The sequence below is a fragment of the Gambusia affinis genome, linkage group LG08, assembly GCF_019740435.1.
Source record: "Gambusia affinis linkage group LG08, SWU_Gaff_1.0, whole genome shotgun sequence".
NCBI classification, from domain to species: domain Eukaryota; kingdom Metazoa; phylum Chordata; class Actinopteri; order Cyprinodontiformes; family Poeciliidae; genus Gambusia; species Gambusia affinis.
This window is the reverse complement of record NC_057875.1, coordinates 27,040,185-27,059,650: the sequence shown is the minus strand read 5'-3', so window position 1 is coordinate 27,059,650 and position 19,466 is coordinate 27,040,185. Positions and strand designations below refer to the sequence as shown.

Here is a 19,466-nt window from a genome sequence, read left to right as displayed (position 1 = left end):
TGCTATTAAATTTACAGATGGTGTTGTATGTCAGGGCTCTTTGAATCACTGTAATTCAATTCAGAGAGCTGGTTGATTAGTTTGTCTGGTGAGCTCAATTTAAAAATATCTACTTAAGAAGGATGTTCCACATTATTAAGCAGGCCACAGGTTTGAAGCAATATGGGAAAGAGAAAGGATCTCTGCTGACGAAAATCATCAGATAATGTAGTGCCATGTGACAAGGTATGAAAACATTAGATATTTAAAGGAAAACTGAAGCGTTATTGTACTGTGAAGAGATTTGTGGCTGATTCAGAACAAAGATGGGTTTGTACAGATAAAGGCAGAATGAGGAAGGTTTCTGTTAGACAAATTCATCGGATTAAGAGAACAGCTGTTAAAATGCCCTTACAAAGCAGCAAACAGTTAATTGAAGCTGCTGGTGCCTCTGGAACCTCAAGGTGGAGGATCCTCCAGAGGCTTGTGGTGCATGAACCTACTATTGGGCCCCTAACCAGAGCTCACAAGCAGAAATTCATGGTGTGGTCACCATCCTCCTCTGACCTCTGACCTCAACCCTATTGAGAACCTTTGGAGTTTCCTCAAGCAGAAGATCGGAGGGTCTAATACAGTTCATATCAAAACAGCTCTGGGAAGGTATTCTGACATCCTGCAGAGAAATTCAAGCAAAAACTCCACAAACTCACAAGTTCAATGGATCAAGAATTGTGCTGTGATATCAAAGAAGGGGTTCTATGTTAACATGTAACTCAGTCTGTTAAGATGTTTTTAATTGAAATAGTTTTTGATTTTACTACATGTGACAACTTAATGGTGAACATTCAATGAATGAGCGTCTGCAGTTCTTTATAATCCACAAAATGTTTAGAAAATCTGAAGTGCTTAATAATTTGGAACAGTGCATTTTGAGTTTTTTATTTTTGAAAGAAATACTGTTCTCATTGGGAGCTTTGTTCAGTAAAATTTGATCTATAATGTAATAGTTCATGACTTGAAAATTATACTGACCATGATTTACATTGACCATTTAAGAAAATCTGAGAAAATATCACTTGCATATTAATGTGGAACACAGTGTATGTAGTCAAGGCCCGTTTTTTCTCATCCCAGTGTTGTTTGAACAATTGGACATCCCCAAAAAGATATGACAGCGATTCACTCTTTCTGCTCCAACAGTTTGCATCTGTGAATTCCCTTTGTGTGGGTGTTGCAAAGAATCTTGACTCATTCTTCCATCTGTGCTCTCTCCATATCATGGAGTTGGTGGTTTCACATCATGGTCTGTTTATTTCTTCCCAGTCCTCCCTTAAGATCACAGTATTTGCTTCCTTCTCCCTTTTCTCCCTTATGTAATCTGTGGTGTTTACACCCTCTCATACAAGGGCACAAGCACCCTTTACGTGCCCTTATTTGTAAGGGTGTGTAAAAATTTGGAGATAACTTTTTGATTCATCTGTTCTTCTATCATTATTTTAATTAACTTTCACTGAGAGTTATCCAGTGTCCAAAATATATTTATTTATTTTCTGATATAGATGATGCCGCAACTGGAGGTAGCCATGGAAATCCCAGTTATTCAAAGCACATAGAAATCTTTAATTTCTGAAAACATACTGGTCTGGGCTTTTTGTTTCTCACAACTTCCCTATGAATCTTTGGCTAATTCTTCCAGTTTTTTGAATATACAGTGAACCCTGGCTGTAACGCGGTTCACCTTTCATGGCCTCACTGCTTCGTGGATTTCTTTTGTGCAGTTTTCTTTTGCAGTGCATTGTGTTCTACGTCCTGATTGGCTAAACAGTCTCCGCGCTTCTTCTCTACCTGTGTGCCAATAACGTTACGGCATTTAAATATACATAATACAGCTTGGCAAATTTTGGTAAATGTTTTTGCCCAGAAGAACAAAGAGCGACAACAACTACCAATAAGTATGCTTCTTTCGAAAAAACTCACCTGCACCACAGGCTTCAGAAGAAAAAGAGTCAGCGGAGTCAGGCCGCAGCGTCACAATCAGAGAAACAGTGAAATACTGTGTTCTGTTTAAATATCACTGAAATGCTACTTGCATTAAAGTTGCAGTGTATAATTATAGAAAAAAAGTTTTTTTTACGCATTTGTTAAAACTGTCGCCATGTTTGTGTGTTTAATATGAGTCATTTGATCTGCGAAATGATCGATCTCCTCCAACTCCTTGCTGTGCTGCTATTGTCGCCTGAATGCACTGCTCCTGAGAAAAACAACCAATCAGAGCCACGAGGAGGGTCTTAGTGCTGTCGATCATATTTGTGAATATAGTGCTGAATGTGAACTCATCATTACAGGAAAACCATTTATCCGCCATTATGGGTGGCCATGCTAACTAGCCTTAGAATTGACAACAGGCTCTGTTGAAGAGGAAATGAACAGTATGCAAATTTGCATGATTGACAGCAAGACCCTCCTCCTGCCTCTGATTGGTTGTTTCCAAGTTAACACTGGGAGAAGGAAGCGGAACTTAATTTTTTTTCACAGATTATTTGTCTCGTATTGTACAGTCACGACATAGTGACTGTTTCAGTTTTTTTTCTTAAAGTTACATACTGAAACTGTAATATGACGTTGTTATTATATTTGTTGAAAATATAAAATATTAAAATTTATGGCAATAATTTCTGGGACATTTTATTGTCCAGCAAATTTGTTATTTTGACAGTACTACTTCCAGTAAGTTATATTTGGTCACAAGATTAGTCCATATGCCCAACTGACTATTTTCAAGCATTTCAAAAACGATATCCAGACTTCTGAGTGAGTTGACTTCCCCCAAGCTGTTTTCTTCAATATCCAACAGTGCATGCATTTTTTAAAATTCCCCACCAGACCCAATCCAAACTTACAGCCTCCGTGTGGATGGGGTGCACGGCAAAGAGCAGCGCAGCCAGCAAGCTAAAAGTCTTGTCCAGGAACAGTCGGCAAACCCGCAGGAAAAGCATGCAGACGACTCCATGCAAAATGATGTTGAGCAGGTGATAGGAAGCCGCACTGAGTTCACTGAAGAGGTAGTTGAGTCGGAACGTGAGCACCGTCAGTGGTCTGTAAGACTTGTGGCTCCTCTCCTGTAGACATTTTACAATTCAAAACTGAAACTTAACCAAAATATGATGCTGCAAAAGGATGCAGCATTTGATAAATGAACCAATATGTATGCTGGAGGTAGACCTTTAACAGATACTTGCCTCGGCCATCGGCGTTCCCCAAAAGTCGTTGAGGAACAAGTTGTGCAGAGGCGTGTAGGGCCGGAGGTCCTTGTTGTCAAGGATAGCCGAGACGTCATCAAACACAAAACCGCATGCCAGACTGTTCCAGTAACATCCCATCACCAGCCCAGTCAGAAGAAACATCTCCTTCCATGACACAACAGCCATAGCTGACCCAAGCCGTCATGGGTCACTGTGCAAGAGAACAAACAAACAAATAAACCAACAAACAAAGAAGGTTTCAAATTACTAAAAGTAAAAACAGCAGTGAGTTTTTATTAGGTACAACACTGGCTGACTTCCCAGACAACAAAAACTACTCACTAAGTTTTAAAAGTAAGACCTTCAAAGAAAATGGTTTTTTTTAGGACAATAATGAACTATCCTACCAAACTAAACTTGTTACAAACATAAACACAAATGTATTGGAGGTAATTAATAACACATATTTAATACACAAGTAATACCAAACTATAAGGAAACTCTATCTATCTTGATTCTAGGATTGTGGCAGCACGTTCTATGAAGACTCTTGCACATATTTTTATTTTCTTGTTTGAACCATTGTTTTTCTCTAACAATTATTTGGATGTTGTGGAGCTAGGAGGATTTTTGCATTTACTTTTTTTTTAAACTTTAGAACAGTTGCTATGACGCATAACTGTGGCAAAAAATGAAGATGATTAGCAACTTAAAAGCTTACATGATACCTTAACTATAATTCCAAATCCCAAAGTTGCCTACATGTCACATCGGAGACAATATTTACTGGGAAATCTTGTCTCTGTTTCCTGGATATTGAGATATCAGCATGTCAGAAGTACAATACTTTACCTTACTAATGTTGCTATGTGCTATGATCTTATTAGAGGATTGGACTGTTGAAAACAAAGACAGATTTACTACATCTCAGTGTCGATAACTTGTACGGAAATCAAGTCTTTCGTGTAAACACTAATCAAACCACACCTGTGCTGTCAAACCCAACAAAATAGCAGACACTTTAGGTCACTCATTAACTGCACACGTTGCTTAATTAAACGAGAAATGACGCTGTCATTATTTTTTGAAAGACCTGACACCACAAAGTGTCGAGTATTGTGAAAATGTCAGGTTCGCTAATGTCCCGTTGCGTTAGCAACTTTAGCGGGCAATGCTAATTAGGTTGCTACTACTCTTAAAAAGACTGGAAAGGGTGGAAGTGTAGTAGTTTAGTTCTGCCTTACCGAGGAAATGCAAGAGCAGAGACACGAGCTTCAGTCAAACTTATCATAAAAATTCAGGACGGTACAGAAGACTCGGAGTTTTACAGTATTTCATTTATACCAACTAGCTTAAACGCACCGCAGTTATCCCTTCCGGTGCAGAGGTGAGCGCAAGTTAAACATTAGCCGAGCAAGGGGGGGGAAAAAGAGTCAGTGGCTTGTTGGAAGTATTAAAGCATCCGCGCGACCAGAACCGCATTAAAATACCTTGATTTGTTTTAATGTTACACGCTCGCGCTGTCCACGAGGTTGCGCTTACTTTTCTTTTCTTTCCACCAAAAGCTCACAGTTCGTGTTTGTTTTATTTTCAAGTAGCTGTTGTGTGAGCCGTAACCTAGCAGCAGCAGTAGCAGCCAGACCTTGACAACATGGACCTTTCAGGATAGATGTTTGCTGCTACTCTACCCTACCTGTGTACCTCAGGTTTGCTTCCGTCAAGTCTGACATGCCCTACTGAATTCAACTAGATGCTTTGAATACGTCTTTAAATCAAGGCTTTGGAATATAAATCCTGTACGGTTCATTCTTAACAATGAGTAGAGTTGTTTTTGTTCCCCTATATAATGCCACTGAAAACCGTAATAATGTATTATTGACGATATAATCAAGTGGAGGCGCTCTGTCGCAGTAAGCTTGCTAACTACATTAATTAACCGAATCTTTAAAAACATCCCTTGTTCAAAATGCCGCCGTCTGGTCTCATATGGGATAAAGTGTTGAAAATTGATCCAAAGACTCTTGATGAATGTGAAAAAGACGAACTGGATGAAGTCTTCCACATTTTTGTTGCGGTAATTATTTATGGTTTATATTTTACATAATATTGACATGCTCAGTGTTTTCTACCTTCTTGATTTTTAAAACGCGTGCTTGAGGAATCAAAGCACTGAAAAATATGCCCTCGCAGTTTTCTTCTCTTTTTTTGCACGTTTGTCAGACTTAAATGTTTCAGATCACCAAGCAGCAGAAATTAAAAATAAGCTCTTAAATTATAGTTCTGATTAATAAGGGTGAAAGCAATCCAATCTAACTTGACTCCTTCTAAAAAATTTATTCCCTCGTAGTTCTAATTGCTTATGCCGTTCAATTCAGAAGCTCCTTGTTTTCTGAAATGAAATGAAATTTTGTCTCACAACTTCTAAGTATCTTCACAGGGTTGTGGATGGGATTCTGTGGGTAGGAAGGATCTTTGGTAACAGTCAGTCTTGCAACAAATCCCGAGATGCCTCTAAAGCTTTGCTGTATGACAGTCGCAGGACTGTCTTGACATTTTAACATCTCAATTTCCAGTCAGCAGAAACAATATGTCCAGGATGACACCATTAGTTGTTGGAAAGCACTGCTAATCCTCCTTATTTGCTTTCGTCGCTCCAAATCATTGGTGGTCATAGCTCAGGTATTAGAGATTTTAAGATGCTAATCAGCTTCTACCGGTTGTAGAATAATAAAAAAAAAAAAAGAGGACTTTGTTGCCACAGATACGCATCATATCTGTCAGAAAGTTTTTAAAAGATGAGGGCAATGATGCAACCTAAACAATTGTTAACAACCGTTTACAAACCAAAAAGTTTCCCAAAAAGCTATGTCACCCTTGGCAACAACTCCCATCAATTATTTGTGACACTCAGCAATGAGTCATTTGTATCTCTATGGAGGTATTTTTGCACCCTCTTCTTTGTCGAATTGTTTTATTTTATTTACATTGAAGAGTTTTTGAGTATCTTGTTTAAGGTCATTCCAAAGCACCTCAATTTGATTTTAGTCCAGACTTTGAGTAAGCTACTCCAGAGGTTTCCGTTCCTTTATGCATTTAGCCATGGACTTGTTGCCAAGCTTTGGATCACTGTTCTGCTATCTAACCTAAATGTGGCTGGGCTGAAGGTTACAGACTGATGCATATTTTTCAAGACTGTCTGGTAGAGAACAGAATTCATGCTTCCAACAGTAATGGAAGTAGCAAATAACTTCCTGACCACACTGCCACCACCGTGCCTGAATGAATTTAATATAATGCTCTTTTTCTGCTGTGTTGCTCTAGTTTTAGAGCAGATATAATGGAATGCATTACTCCCACAAAGTTCTGCCTTTGTTTCTTCAAAACGCAGACCAGGTTTCCCAGACATCTTTGGGTTCATCCAAGTGAGGTTTTTTCTGGTAAATATGAGAGGCCTTTGTCTTCGCTTTGGTCAAGATTGTTTTTTTCAGCTTGGAAAGACTGATAGATTTCAATGACTTAAATCTCATTTGTTCCTGTTTTTTCATAGATTGAGGCATGATGTGTTGTTTTTCTAAAATGTCCTAGCCGACTCCATGTTGTCAGACAGGTTGCATAGATGTAATGTACTGATTTGACACATTTAACAGTAACCACATATTAGTGTGGATGGTGAAGTTAAACTCTTCTATTCCAGGTAAGTTGACAGTTAATTCCCGACTTTAAGGAATGGTGTTTTTTCACATAAGGCTAGAATGGTTTGATCTTAAAATTTCTTTAGTGGTCTGAAACATTTAAGTTTAACAAAAAAAAAGGAAAATGTGAGGGACAAAACATTTTCATCTATACAACTTGAATTGAATTGAATTCATGCACAGATCAGGCATAACATTATGACAACTGATGAGTGAAGTAATGGCAGTTATGACTTCATCGTGGACCCTGTTTATGGGATAAACTGGTGATGTCTATCAAAATGGATTAGAAGAAGGAATGGTAGTGAACGGACAGAGTCATGGCTAACCCAGGGTCATAATTTACCTAGAGAGCAAGGACTGGCCTGTGTGGTCAAGTCTGGTAGGCAATGATTCAAAAGACAACACTCTGATATACAACAATTGAATAGACAATATGATATACAATGGTTCGATATAAAATCATTGTATATCAATGGTACTTAAAAAGAATCTAAAGAAAAAAATTTTTTTCCTTTTTTAAATACTATGCCCGGAAAGTTGTCATCCTGAGTTTTAGACGACAATCTATATATATATATATATATATATATATATATATATATATATATATATATATATATATATATATATATATATATATATATTGGTTTTACCTCTTGCCGTTTTCGACTGCGAGAGATGTACTCCATCACTGTTATTATTAGTTTAGCTGACTGCACTGTTGAAAATCTTTCTGACTAAATCATATTTTCCATGCAGACAAAAGAATGGGAGGTGAAAGATAAAGCCAAGGAGAACATTATCCGTGTCCTCCAAGTGGGTCAGGCCCTGCTAAAGGTGTCAGGTTTTGTTGTTTCTACACTCTGCTCTCTCCTGTGCACATCTGCTCGCTAGCTCACAGGCATGATTTATTTTTGAAGAAGGAAGAAAATGTCATATTTTATAGTGCAGCTAGTGATGGTTGTCAGGGCTAATGGTCCTTGCTTGTGATGTTACACAGATGTGATGGATGTTGGTTGGTTTGAGCTCTTCAGTCTTGTCTCTGTCTCCACCTGCTAGATGAAAGAGCGCGAGGTTAAGCTCCATGAAAGCTTCATCGACGATATAGGTGTACAGCATGTCAAAACCGGTTCGTAAGCACGCGCCGTTTGATGGAAAACACATTTGTTATGAAACCAGCATGTTCATAATGTTCTTTATTTTTCTCTTCTTGCTCCATTTGTTATCTAGAAAATGAACTTCGTGCGAAAGTGTCCAGGCTGGAACAAGAGCGCAAGGTAAGGCTGTGGAGCAATTGTGTATTTCAGGTTGGGATGCACGATATTTGGGTATTAACATCAAAATACGCCGATGTTAGTCACATTTGTACATATCCGTATTAGGGCTGCAACTAACGATTATTTGATTAGTCAAATATTCTTACTATTAGTCGATTTAAAAATTGGCACATTTTGCAGATTTTTCATTATACAACTTACCGTATGTTGGATGTATTCACTATTAGAAATGCATCAAAAATAAAAAAATAAACAATTACATTCCTGTTTTAAATAATCAAATAAATATTTCATTGCCTAAAACACATATTATTCCTTTAGTGAGCGTTTGATCATTTGTACATGTGAAAATCTCAACCTTTTCTGCTTGACTTAACATCAATAGTGTAGGGCTGATCTGTTGACTCTTATTTTGATTAACCAATTAATATTTGCATAGTGTAATATGCTTAGTAAGAGATTTGGTTTTTATAGAATTTCACCTGGATGAAGCTTAACTATTCCACTTGAGTTTTTTTATAATGTATGTATTTTTTTGTACAGTACACAGCTCTTTTAACAAATTATCTTTTTTTGAGTCTTCATATTCCATTTAAAGAGTACTAAATCACATAACGATTATTTCAATTACCGATTCATCACAATTAATCTGATTAATTGTTTTCAGCCCTTATCGGTATCTGTTTGATAAGTTAAAAACGTGTCTCGACTCTCGAGACAATTTTCTTTAGAGCTTTTTTTTTTCCTCTTTTTTTAAATTAAGTTACTGTCTCTTTAACTCATTTCCGTTAAATTTCACAAAGAAGAACTAACTGGTTGCTCTTTTCAGGGAAACACATCAAAGTTTGTGGTTTTTAATGTGACATAATGTAAACAGCCAAAGGGGTGTGAGTACTTACAGATGGCCCTGGTAACCCCTCTGTCGTGGCTCTGACCTGAAACCACTTTTTCTGCCTCTTCACTTCCGCCATCAAGGCCAAACCTTTCAGCCAATCACATGATGTAATCTTGGCCTCTCCAGGATTGGTTGTTGTGATCACTGCAGGAGAGCACCTAAGAAGATTACCTGCTAATTCCATCCACAGTCTTAGCATTTACTTCTTGTTTTGTAATGATCTGAAACTGAGTTACTATTATTATTATTTTTCTTGGCTTTAGGAGAATTTGCAATCCCACTGTTTGTTTTCGCAAGGAAATTAATCCTTGTTTGAGGACTTTAACAATCACAGATGAGCCGCACGTTGGCTCTGTAAACAGAAGAAGGTGATGAGAGACTAAGGTGGGGATTGTCTTCTTCTTCTTCTTCTTCTTTTTCTACTTCTTCTCCCTGTCTCGTTTCCGATCCCTACGTCTCAGCAGCTCGGCACTGGGCCAGATAGCCGCTTTCTTAGGGATGAGATTCGGCAGCTCGAGGCCCAGCTGGAGCAACGGGAGAGGGAATTGACCCAGTTAAGGAAAGACATGGGCAAGGAGAAGAAAACCAATGAAGAGGTATGAGTGTGCCACCCACAGTACCTGCACGTTCTACACCACCGCAGGAGACTTTGGGCAACTTTCATGTTTAGTTTCCATAGAGAATTTTTTGGTTTGTCTTTAAAAAAAAATACTGCCGGGATTATTAGTGAAGCGTATATGGATTATGTTTTGACAAATTCCATTAACAAAGGATTAAATCTTTAGAAAAAAAAACATTTTGTATTGCAAATCTTAACTTCCTCTTTGAGGTAATCAGATTAGTCATTGTTTGCTTTAAGCTTTTAGGCACCCTGCACTGAATACTTCTCATATTAGTCATAGCCTTCTTAGCTAAGCTAACTGTGTTGAATTATGTGATAGAAATGTGTCTGCACATTTTGTTATGTGTTTCCGTTTCCTAGCTGATTGTGCGACTGGAGGAGGCTGAGGACGAAGTGAAAAAGTTAAAAAGAGAGGTACGCAACCGCTGGGACGACATCAGATCCATCTTTCCCTTTCATTCTCCTCTGTCCTCACCTGGTCTCACCTGCCCTCATTTCTGCCTGATTTCAAATCTTCTTCGTTTGTTCTTTCTTTTGTCTGTTTCTCTTCCATTGGACAGTTGAAAAAATCTAAGAAAAAGGTAAGAAATGTAGGAACTGTAGTGACGTAAAATTAGATCACAGTTGAGAATGCACTGTGATTTAATTCTGTTACACTCTGTTAATGTAGCAGAAATATTCAGTTCAAAAATACTCTTATCCATTGTTGTTAGTCATATCACCCAAGCATCTTCAGACAGTCATTTGCTGTACGACAGTCTCAGGACTGTCATGACATGCTAACCGGTCAGTTTTAGTAAAGACGATATTCCACAGTAACATGTGATGGATGACATCATCAATTGTCAAACAATGCTAAGCCAACTCAATTGCTTTTGACACTATTTTTTATATTATTATTATTATTATTATTTTAAATTTACACAAAGTTTTTAAATTTCAAATCTGTGTGGCCGTTTTACTTTGGGATTTGGGGTCGTAGTTCAAGAATTATTGAATTTTTAAGATGCCAATCAACTGCTCCCGGTTCCAAAAACATATTATTTCCACGGTGACGTGGATTTTTACTCTTTGGAATTGTCCAAAACAATTGTCTTTTGTTTCTGACAATTGTTCCCAACACCAGACGGAACAATTGTCCAATCATGCAATGACTCGTACAAAACAATTCTGACCAAAAGAATGATTTGTTCCTGCAAAAAGACCAAATCAGAACAAATTCAAGATCGCTCCTCTGACATGGTGCAAATATGAAAGACATAATTCTAAAACTGTTCCTATTAATACAAATAAAATTTGATTGATTGATTGACAGTTAAAGTAAAACACCTCACAGAAGGCATAAAAGGATATGATAGATTAGTTATGATCACGTATCTTTCTCAAACATCTTGGTGTTCGTATCTAAATTGCCCCCAAGTTCCATGACTGACAATGGCTGAAAAGTCCAAAGCAATTTTCTAAGAATTTTCGGCCATTTTTGTCTGGTTGTTATTCTTCCTGAAAGCTGTTCCTGCCTTTCTTGTGCCACGGCAGAACGAGCAGCTTCAGCAGGATGTGGAGTTCTACCGTGGAGAGTTGGAGCAGAAGGAGCCGCTCACCTCCAGAGACGACGGCGCCGAGACTCAGAGGAAACTCAGCTTGGCCAACCGCCAGCTTTACCAGTGCCTGGACGACCTGCAGGTTCACAGAAACCTCACTTACTAAATGGGATAATTTAGCATATCCTACTCCATCTTTTACAACTCCTTCTTTTATGGCTGTCGGCTCTTAATGTGTGCAACATGTGTTAGAGGTCGAGATGTTCATTCATTGTTCTAATTTATTGTTATTATTTTGCATTTAACAGCGAGCAGAGGATGAAAACGCACACCTGAAGACACAGAATGTGCAGCTGCAGAGAAGCCTGGAGGAGTCTGTGAAAGAGATGGAGAAGATGACAGACGAGTACAACAAGATGAAGATTGTTGTGCAGCAGACTGACTCAATTATGGACCAGCTCAGGAAAGAGAGGGATCACACGAAGCTTCAAGTAAAAGCCCGCTCTCACTCCACTGCTTGCATGTGTGTATGGGGTTTTTTTATGTCCGTGTTTTGATCCCACCCTGAGTCGGTGGGTGGTTTGCAAAATATGTTTCCATGCTGAGATGAGTTACGCGGTATCATTTATCATTCTTTTGGAAGGTCAAAGAGTGTGAGTAATATTATCAAAGAAAAGCTGCTGTGTTAGATCTGTCCTGTTTGTTTTGAAGTAGATAATCTAATGTATCTGTGCACCAAACTCAAACAAGGCTTTGGGGTTTTTTGACGTGCAGGTTAGAGAGCTGACAGAAAAGATTCAAAGCATGACTGAAGAGAATGACCCAATCATGGCAGCTGTCAATGCCAAAGTAGAGGAGTGGAAGGTGAGTGGCAAATATAAGCAATAATGTCAAGGCTCATTCTTCTTTATCTTTTGTTTTTGGACAGATATTCCTAACAAAATCGACTCTACAGAAACTCTTACATTGCCTTTGGAGAAACATTTTGACCACATTAACTCAGTCGGCTATGGTCAGAGGTTTACATTCTCTCATCATGGGGTATGAGTGTCATTCATTTTGGGCTTTTGATATTTTATTCAAGCCATTCCTTTCCCCCAGACTGATGTGTTAACGACGCAGTGATTTTTAAAACCTAGGTTTAAAAACTAGAAGTTGCTTATCTGTATTGGATTTTCTCTAATGCACACAGATTAGTCAGATTATTCTAAATAAATCCAGTTAAAGGGGCAGTATTATGTGTTTTCCTGGCACATAGTGCCATTTTATAGCATAAACGAGTAACTGTTAACTTCAGTTGTTATAAACATACTGTATATACCAAATATGACTTAAAAGAAATGTCACTTCCTAATTTAATGTCTTGAAATTGGGCCTCTGTCTCTTTTGAAACTTTACTTTCATGAAGTCATCACAACATGGCTCCTCTATTAACCCTTCAACAACGTTTCTTATCAGTGTTTCACTGAGAAGTAGCTCTTATCTTAAGCTCAGCAGTTCCGCCAGGTGTTTGCTAATTGCTGCTGGATAGTCTGAAGGAGCTGAGTAGGGGATTCGCAGCAGAGGGGTGCGCTGTAATGCGGGCTCTTTTCTGAGGCGGGGCTTCGTCCTCGAAGGCTGAGCTTCGTCCAACCAGGCGTTTTGCACAACTGAATAGTTGCCATGGGAGATTCAAGGATTCCTCTAAACATGCATGAAAGAATCAAAGCAATAATCCAGGTTTGCTTTTGATTAGGGAATAACTTTGTAACATTGTAATGTGATGTAAAGCTCATAAAACTGCCCCTTTAAGCCCACAATTATTCATTAGCCATCTGGTTGTCTTGACCCTGGGAGAGCAGTTAGAAAATTTATACCAGAAAAAAAAAAGCCTAAAATGACCCTGGATGTGTAGTTCTTAGGCTAGCTGACAGTTTAGGTCAATATTTTCCTTAAGTTTTAAATACTGGCCGTGCATCATCTGAGCATAACACAGCAACTTGTGGTTACTAGATTTTATTGTATTTGTTCTCTTACTTGAGTAAACATTAGCTTGTTGCACTGGTGACGAGATGTTTTCCTCACACAGAAAGTGCTGTCTGGGAAGGATGAGGAAATTTTGGTGTACCAGCAGATGATCCGTGAGCTGAGGGAAAAGCAGCGCTCTGCCCAGCTGGACTTGGACAAAAGCAACATAATTGCCCTGCAGCAGGTGTGTCCAAAAATAGCAAGCAGAGGAGTCAAAAGTCTTCATTTATAATTATATTCTGCTTATCCCAATGTGGCGCCTCTAACAGTGTGACATGTTGCAGAAGGTAGTTCTTTAGAACAGCTCATATTTTGTTAGAGCTGCTTGAAAATGGTAAGATATATAGAATTTCATCTAGATTATTCTTAATCAAATTAAAAATGTTTTTTTCTCAGCATTTATTATATTTGGCACTAATAATTGGCTGCCATACATTCCGTAAAAAGTTTGAAAGTAAAGGTAAAAGCATTTCTGCAAACTAGCGCAATGCTCACATCAAATTGCCTGGTTGCCTTGGACACAATAAAGAGAGAACTCCAAAAAAAATTGTAAATTGATACAAGGACTCAAGGCCTCCAAACGTGGGTCGCACTATCCCCTACGCCACCACAGCACGCCCAAAATCTGATCTATCTCTTATGACCTTCACAAAAGTATACAGCAAAAGCACAACAAAATATATATATATATATATATATATATATATATATATATATATATTTATTAGGGGTGCACCATTAAATTGGGCCAGATTTACTTGATTTTAGGTGATCAACAATCTTCCATGTAAAACCGATCTTATGCTCTGACATTTTCTACCTACAGAAAGGTCTGAAAATCAGCCTTCTGTGACAGACGTTTGACTGACAAACCTGACCTAAAGGTCACATCTGGACATGTTCAGTTAACAATAGCCTCCCCACTGTTAGCAACTTAGTCAGTTTGTTGTTATATTTACTAGTCAGATAAAAAAATTACAGTATTGGCCAAAATTGAAGTTGGCAGGTCAGGTGTTTTAAAATAAGTGATCAGCCAGAAAACTGCAATCGGAGCGCCCCAAGTAGTATGTATAAAATATGTAGGATTAGGTAATTATAGGGGAAGGTTTGCTATGGAAGGCTTTCAGTTTGTTCCATCCACATGCCATTTTCCAGTTTTTCACTTCTTTTCTTGTTTTGCCTGCATCATTCCCTCTTTTTCATTTTTTTATTCTCATCCACCTGTCCTCCCTTCCTTCTCTGTCGCTGCTCTGGCCCAGGTCATATACGAACTCTGTGGTGTAAGTTCCATCTGTCGTGTGTCTCTGCTTGTTTTCGTCTTAGAAGTTGCCTCATAGTGCCCACAGCGAGGCGAGTTACAACCCTGTCTAGTCCATCGCTGAACTGTCATTATTCAGAAATGACTGCCAATCTCCTCGCAGGCCATCCAGGAGCGAGATAATCAGATCAGGATGCTGAGCGAGCAGGTGGAGCAGTACACAGGAGAGATGGAAAAGCACGCTCAGCTCATAAAGGAGCTAAAGATGACCACAAACAAAGACAGAGGTGTGTGGGTTCTTGTTTATAGTGACCAATCAGATGTCTTGTTTTAGTTGTTAGCTTCAAGTTCAGTTAGAAAAAAAACATGCTATTCATGAGATTTTATGTTACCAGATTAAAGAATTATAGTCAGAAAGTTGCTTCTTGAAAAGTATTTTTTTTAGCTTGTGGACAAAAATATTCACAAAAAGCATTTTACTTTCTATTAGGAATGACAGTGGTAGATGTGATAAGTTACAGGCCACTAGTTTGGTTTCACGGTTCGCCACGCCGGTTTAGCCTTGCTGCTCCAGTTGACATTCTTGTCATGCAAAGTTAGCTGCTTTCAGCTGAGAGATTTCTAAATGTTTAAAAAGCCAGATGTTTCCTTCAGAAAGTGGCACGGACCAAAACACAGCTGACAAGGCAGAATGTGGGTCAAGATCCTCGTTGGGTAAGAGAGGGGTGGAGGCAAATGGATGCTAATGCTCCTCTGCTTGCAGGGTCTATATGTTGGAGCTATGAGCAAAAATATCAACTTTACAAAGTGAAAACGTCACTCACAAAACTGATAATACTTCCATTGCCAAATGGTAAAAGAAATCTGCCTCTATAAGGTGATTGTTAGTGTAATAATAAATATAAAGTGAAGTACAGTGCAGCCTTTTACTAAATGGAAGTGTGCAGTTGTAGTTTGGTCATGGGCATAAATGTCATTTTAACTTTTGACATCTGAGGATTTGTTTGAACTGACATGGTTATAAAATATTCCATTTATTTAGAAACCAAAACTCTGTGAACGAGTTTGATTTACCTGCAGATTTTCTCTAATATACACAGGCTTATAATTACTCAAACATTCACACTAATCACCTGATTGATTGCAGTGGATGTTCCAGCTTATCAACATATAGCTAGTGACCATGTTGAATGCAAAGTTTAGTTTTTGTTTCTTTTTTGTTTTTTTGCCGGCATAATAAAAGATTTGCCTGATAGATAACAGCGATGGACAATGAGGCCGCTTCACTTAGTTCACTATGACTTTATTTTTCCGTCAAAATACAGTCTGGTTGCACAGTGGCAAAGACTATGGTATCAATCAATCAATCAATCAAATTTTATTTGTATAGCACATTTCAGCAGCAAGGCATTTCAAAGTGCTTTACATCAAATCAAACACAAAAACACAATGCAACATAGAATCGACAATCAAAACACAACATTAAGTCAGGTTCCATCATTAAATTTGTAATTGATTATGTTTCAAATACGACTCTAAACAAGTGGGTTTTTAGTTGAGATTTAAAGGAAGTCAGTGTTTCAGCTGTTTTACAGTTTTCTGGAAGTTTGTTCCAGATTTGTGGTGCATAGATGCTGAATGCCGCTTCTCCTCGTTTGGTTCTGGTTCTGGGGATGCAGAGCAGAACCAGAACCAGAAGACCTGAGAGCTCTGGAAGGTTGATACAACAGCAGCAGGTTCAGTGATTTATAAACCAACAACAGTATTTTAAATGTTTCTGTCTCAGGTGCTCCTTCGACGTTACAGCAGAAGAAGATGGAGGAGCTGCAGTCCAAATTGAAAGTCGCGGAGGCCAGAGCGATGGAAGCAGAGCGGGCCTTCAGACAGGCAGAGTCGCATGCTGAGGAAAAGGACAAAGCCTTTATTGAGGCGTCAAATCGCCTGAGCCAGTACGAGTCTGTAAGTCCACAAATACCTTTTTTTTCCCCTGCCTTTGTTTTTGGCCTCAGCTTCTGAGACTTATTATCCAAATCGAATGAACTGACTTCTAATTTCCCAGAAATAAGACCTGTGATTTTTCTTTTTTCACCATCCTTTAAATAAGGATGTTAAAACGCCTATGTGACTGTGGCGTGATCAACATGCTTTTTGGGTCCACAAGCGTAGTGTTTGTTTTTTTTTCCATCAAAGCTAATCACACCCTGACTCCCACCCCATCTCCCTGTTCTCCCCCAAAATAGAAGGAAATAAACAAAAGTGAAACAAGACATGCTTTTTTATTTTATTAATGTTTTTTTGACGGACGACAAATCACAGAGCTGTTTCTGTACGGCAGGGCACTTACGGCCTGGAAGCAGCCATTGCCGAGATCAAAGAGTGTAACAATCAAATTAGAATGAGAGATCGTGAGGCAGAGGCCATGACCAAAGAGATCAACCAGCTCGAGCTGAGAATCAATGACCTCATGGATGAAAACGAGGAGTTCCGGGAAAAACTAGGTCAGAGTTTTTAAAAACACCACTGTTCTCCGTCTGTTCAGACAACGCTGGCTCATCTGAGGCGAGGAAATTTCTAACGAGTTCTTTTTTTGGTGCGATTTTCCGGTCACGAACAGGTCTGGAGCCGAAGCAGGAAGTGGATCTGACAGAATTCAGGCGCGCAAGGGATCTCAGGCAGCGCCAGTACAAAGCCGAAAACCAAGTTCTTGCCAAAGAGGTGAGGCTGCTGTCAAAGGAGATCAAACTGATGCTTTTAGAAGTGCTGGAGTGGCCTCATGTCAACACGCTGCTGGATTTCTTTTCAGATTGAGCGACTGGAAGAAGAGCGGCTGGAGCTGAAGAAACAAATCAGGCGCATGGTGAAAGAAAAAGGTGAAAGGCCTGATTTAAATAGTGCAAAGCATTTCCTACTAGGCCTGTCGACATACATCAATGATAAATTAAAACCTTGCGCAATAATTTCTATTTGCACGATTTGTTACTTTCGCCTTTTTTTTTCTCTCTTTCTACCAAAAACTGGATGACAAAAATCTTCAGTTGGGTTGGTCTGAACCAAAGACTTCATAATTAATTTAGACCAATTTTTATGAATTGTCTTGCAAATAAGCAAATAAGCAAAGTTGTTTTCATGGTAGAGTTGAGAAACTGCAATACAAAATTAAATAAGATTTCAAGAGAGAATCTGAAACTAAAATATCAATCTCATCCCAGTAGAATCGATTCGGTACAGATTTAGTATCGGTATTCTCAATATTTTGGATCGATCTGCCCACCTCTATGTATTAGTTAATTAAATTGATTGCCATTTGTTAACTTCAGTGTTTTTGAGAACCGGCAGCAGGCTATAAAATATGTCTGAAAATACTTTTGGTCTCATTTTGAAAAAGTGTGCTCATTTTTATCACTTTTCTTTTGGGATGCGGAGCTCCAAAAATGCAAGAAAACACACAGAATAAACATGATTCTGCGCTGTTTTCACATTAACATTCCATATGCTGTTCAGCATCCCCTTGAACTCTTTCACATTTTGTCATATTACAACCACAAGCTTCAATATACTTTTATTGGAATTTCATGTGGTAGAGCACAAAGTCATGCATAACTGCGACGTGGAAAGGAAAGTATGGACGGCTGTTCGACGAGTTTTAAAAAAAAAATAAAACGTTTGATGTCTGTGGTTGTGATGTGGACATTTTATGGCAACTTTCAGTTCATAGGGAGCTGCAACTGAATCCAGTGTGGAAAGGTTACGAGTTCTGAATAAAAGAACTCTAGGAAAAACAGGAAAAGTGAAGATGCAGTCGTCTAATCTTGAGAAGAAGTGTGCTACAGCTGCTTAAAATTTTCATTTTGACACTTTAACCACTTAACATTTGTTTCTGGTGATCAGCTGTGCCTACTGGAATCCCACAGTCAAGTGTGCAGCTGGAGGAAGATGTCTGGTCCAGCAGAAAAGAAGAGGCACAAGGAAGAATTTACACTGATGACAAGATCAGACAAAAGGTAAAACCCATTACTTTTTTCTTTTTATAAGAAAAAATGTTTGGTTAAAAAATAGATTTGTTCCTTTATGTTCGTATTTCAGCACCTAAACATTCAGAAGTAAGTTTACATCTCCCACCTAAATTAGTTCTTGCTCATTTGTCATTTGTCCTCCAAAGTTAAGCCGCCTCGCATTAGTAGAATGCCTTGAATCTGCTTTATTGTCTCTATTTGCATAAACGCAGAATTACTAAAACATCTGCTCTCTGTGAAAAACAGGGTAAAGTTAGAATTATTATTTGGAGATTACAACTTCAAAGATGTTCTGTTTAAAAACCTGATGATGTGTAAGGGTGAGCATTTATTCCATCATTTATCATTTATCGTGATAAATTTCTTTTCACGATAAAATATTTTTGGATTTATCGTTCCAATTAGTTATATTTAAATTAATATTTTCCCCAAAAAACTGTTGGGATTGTTGCTTTTACTGTTTTCTCTGTCATTTTTTTCATCAAGAACGTCGACAAATGTCAGCAAATTTGAAAATATGAGTTAATGGAACTACTGTGTGCAGCTTAGTGATATGAACCACACTTGTTATGTGACCGTTGTCCTGAAAAAAGAGCATTACACACTTATTCAAGAGCAGCCTTTGTGTTTCATGCGGTCGCACAGTTACCAAAAAACAAGTAAACAATTTTCACCATCACTTTTATCTCAATAATACCACAAAATATTGTGATACAATTTTAAGTTTATCCAGGTTTTTATTCAGAAGCTCTCAGACTTATAGAAGAGGTTAAAGTGAGGGAAAAACACCATACAACTATTTCACTTCATCTATTTCTCTAACGTTAACTTTGCATTGCAGAATGAATACCTGGAGAAAGAACTGAGAAGCAAGAAGAGGGAGCTGGAACTTCACAAGTCCGATTTTCAGGCTCAACGTGAGTTTAAGATGCTCTCA

The 19,466-nt window shown here is 38.4% G+C and overlaps 2 protein-coding genes across 9 annotated transcripts in view; one reads left to right on the top strand and one right to left on the bottom strand.

Moving 5' to 3' along the window:
- tmtc3 (transmembrane O-mannosyltransferase targeting cadherins 3) overlaps window positions 1-4,837 on the bottom strand; it is a 34,177-nt gene extending 29,340 nt beyond the window's left edge. The window contains exons 1-3 of one of the 5 annotated variants that reach the window (XM_044123998.1): window positions 4,764-4,837; window positions 3,219-3,432; window positions 2,880-3,098 (exon numbers count right to left, since the gene is read on the bottom strand). In XM_044123998.1, the coding sequence (XP_043979933.1) occupies window positions 2,880-3,098; window positions 3,219-3,407 (408 nt within the window). In that variant the 5' untranslated portion in view covers window positions 3,408-3,432; window positions 4,764-4,837. Of the gene's footprint in view, window positions 1-2,879; window positions 3,099-3,218; window positions 3,433-4,073; window positions 4,207-4,465; window positions 4,665-4,711 lie in introns of those variants that run through there. The other 4 variants (XM_044123995.1, XM_044123994.1, XM_044123999.1 and 1 more) reach the window with 4 other exon arrangements.
- Window positions 4,838-5,157: 320 nt separating this feature from the next.
- cep290 (centrosomal protein 290) overlaps window positions 5,158-19,466 on the top strand; it is a 54,803-nt gene continuing 40,494 nt past the window's right edge. For 2 of the 4 annotated variants that reach the window (XM_044123992.1, XM_044123990.1), the window contains exons 1-18: window positions 5,158-5,295; window positions 7,676-7,753; window positions 7,976-8,045; window positions 8,147-8,193; window positions 9,550-9,684; window positions 10,071-10,124; window positions 10,271-10,291; window positions 11,247-11,393; window positions 11,560-11,742; window positions 12,026-12,115; window positions 13,320-13,442; window positions 14,680-14,803; window positions 16,303-16,475; window positions 16,852-17,014; window positions 17,131-17,231; window positions 17,320-17,386; window positions 18,405-18,517; window positions 19,371-19,446. In XM_044123992.1, the coding sequence (XP_043979927.1) occupies window positions 5,188-5,295; window positions 7,676-7,753; window positions 7,976-8,045; window positions 8,147-8,193; window positions 9,550-9,684; window positions 10,071-10,124; window positions 10,271-10,291; window positions 11,247-11,393; window positions 11,560-11,742; window positions 12,026-12,115; window positions 13,320-13,442; window positions 14,680-14,803; window positions 16,303-16,475; window positions 16,852-17,014; window positions 17,131-17,231; window positions 17,320-17,386; window positions 18,405-18,517; window positions 19,371-19,446 (1,873 nt within the window). In that variant the 5' untranslated portion in view covers window positions 5,158-5,187. The remainder of the gene's footprint in view (window positions 5,296-7,675; window positions 7,754-7,975; window positions 8,046-8,146; window positions 8,194-9,549; window positions 9,685-10,070; window positions 10,125-10,270; window positions 10,292-11,246; window positions 11,394-11,559; window positions 11,743-12,025; window positions 12,116-13,319; window positions 13,443-14,679; window positions 14,804-16,302; window positions 16,476-16,851; window positions 17,015-17,130; window positions 17,232-17,319; window positions 17,387-18,404; window positions 18,518-19,370; window positions 19,447-19,466) is intronic. The other 2 variants (XM_044123991.1, XM_044123993.1) reach the window with 2 other exon arrangements.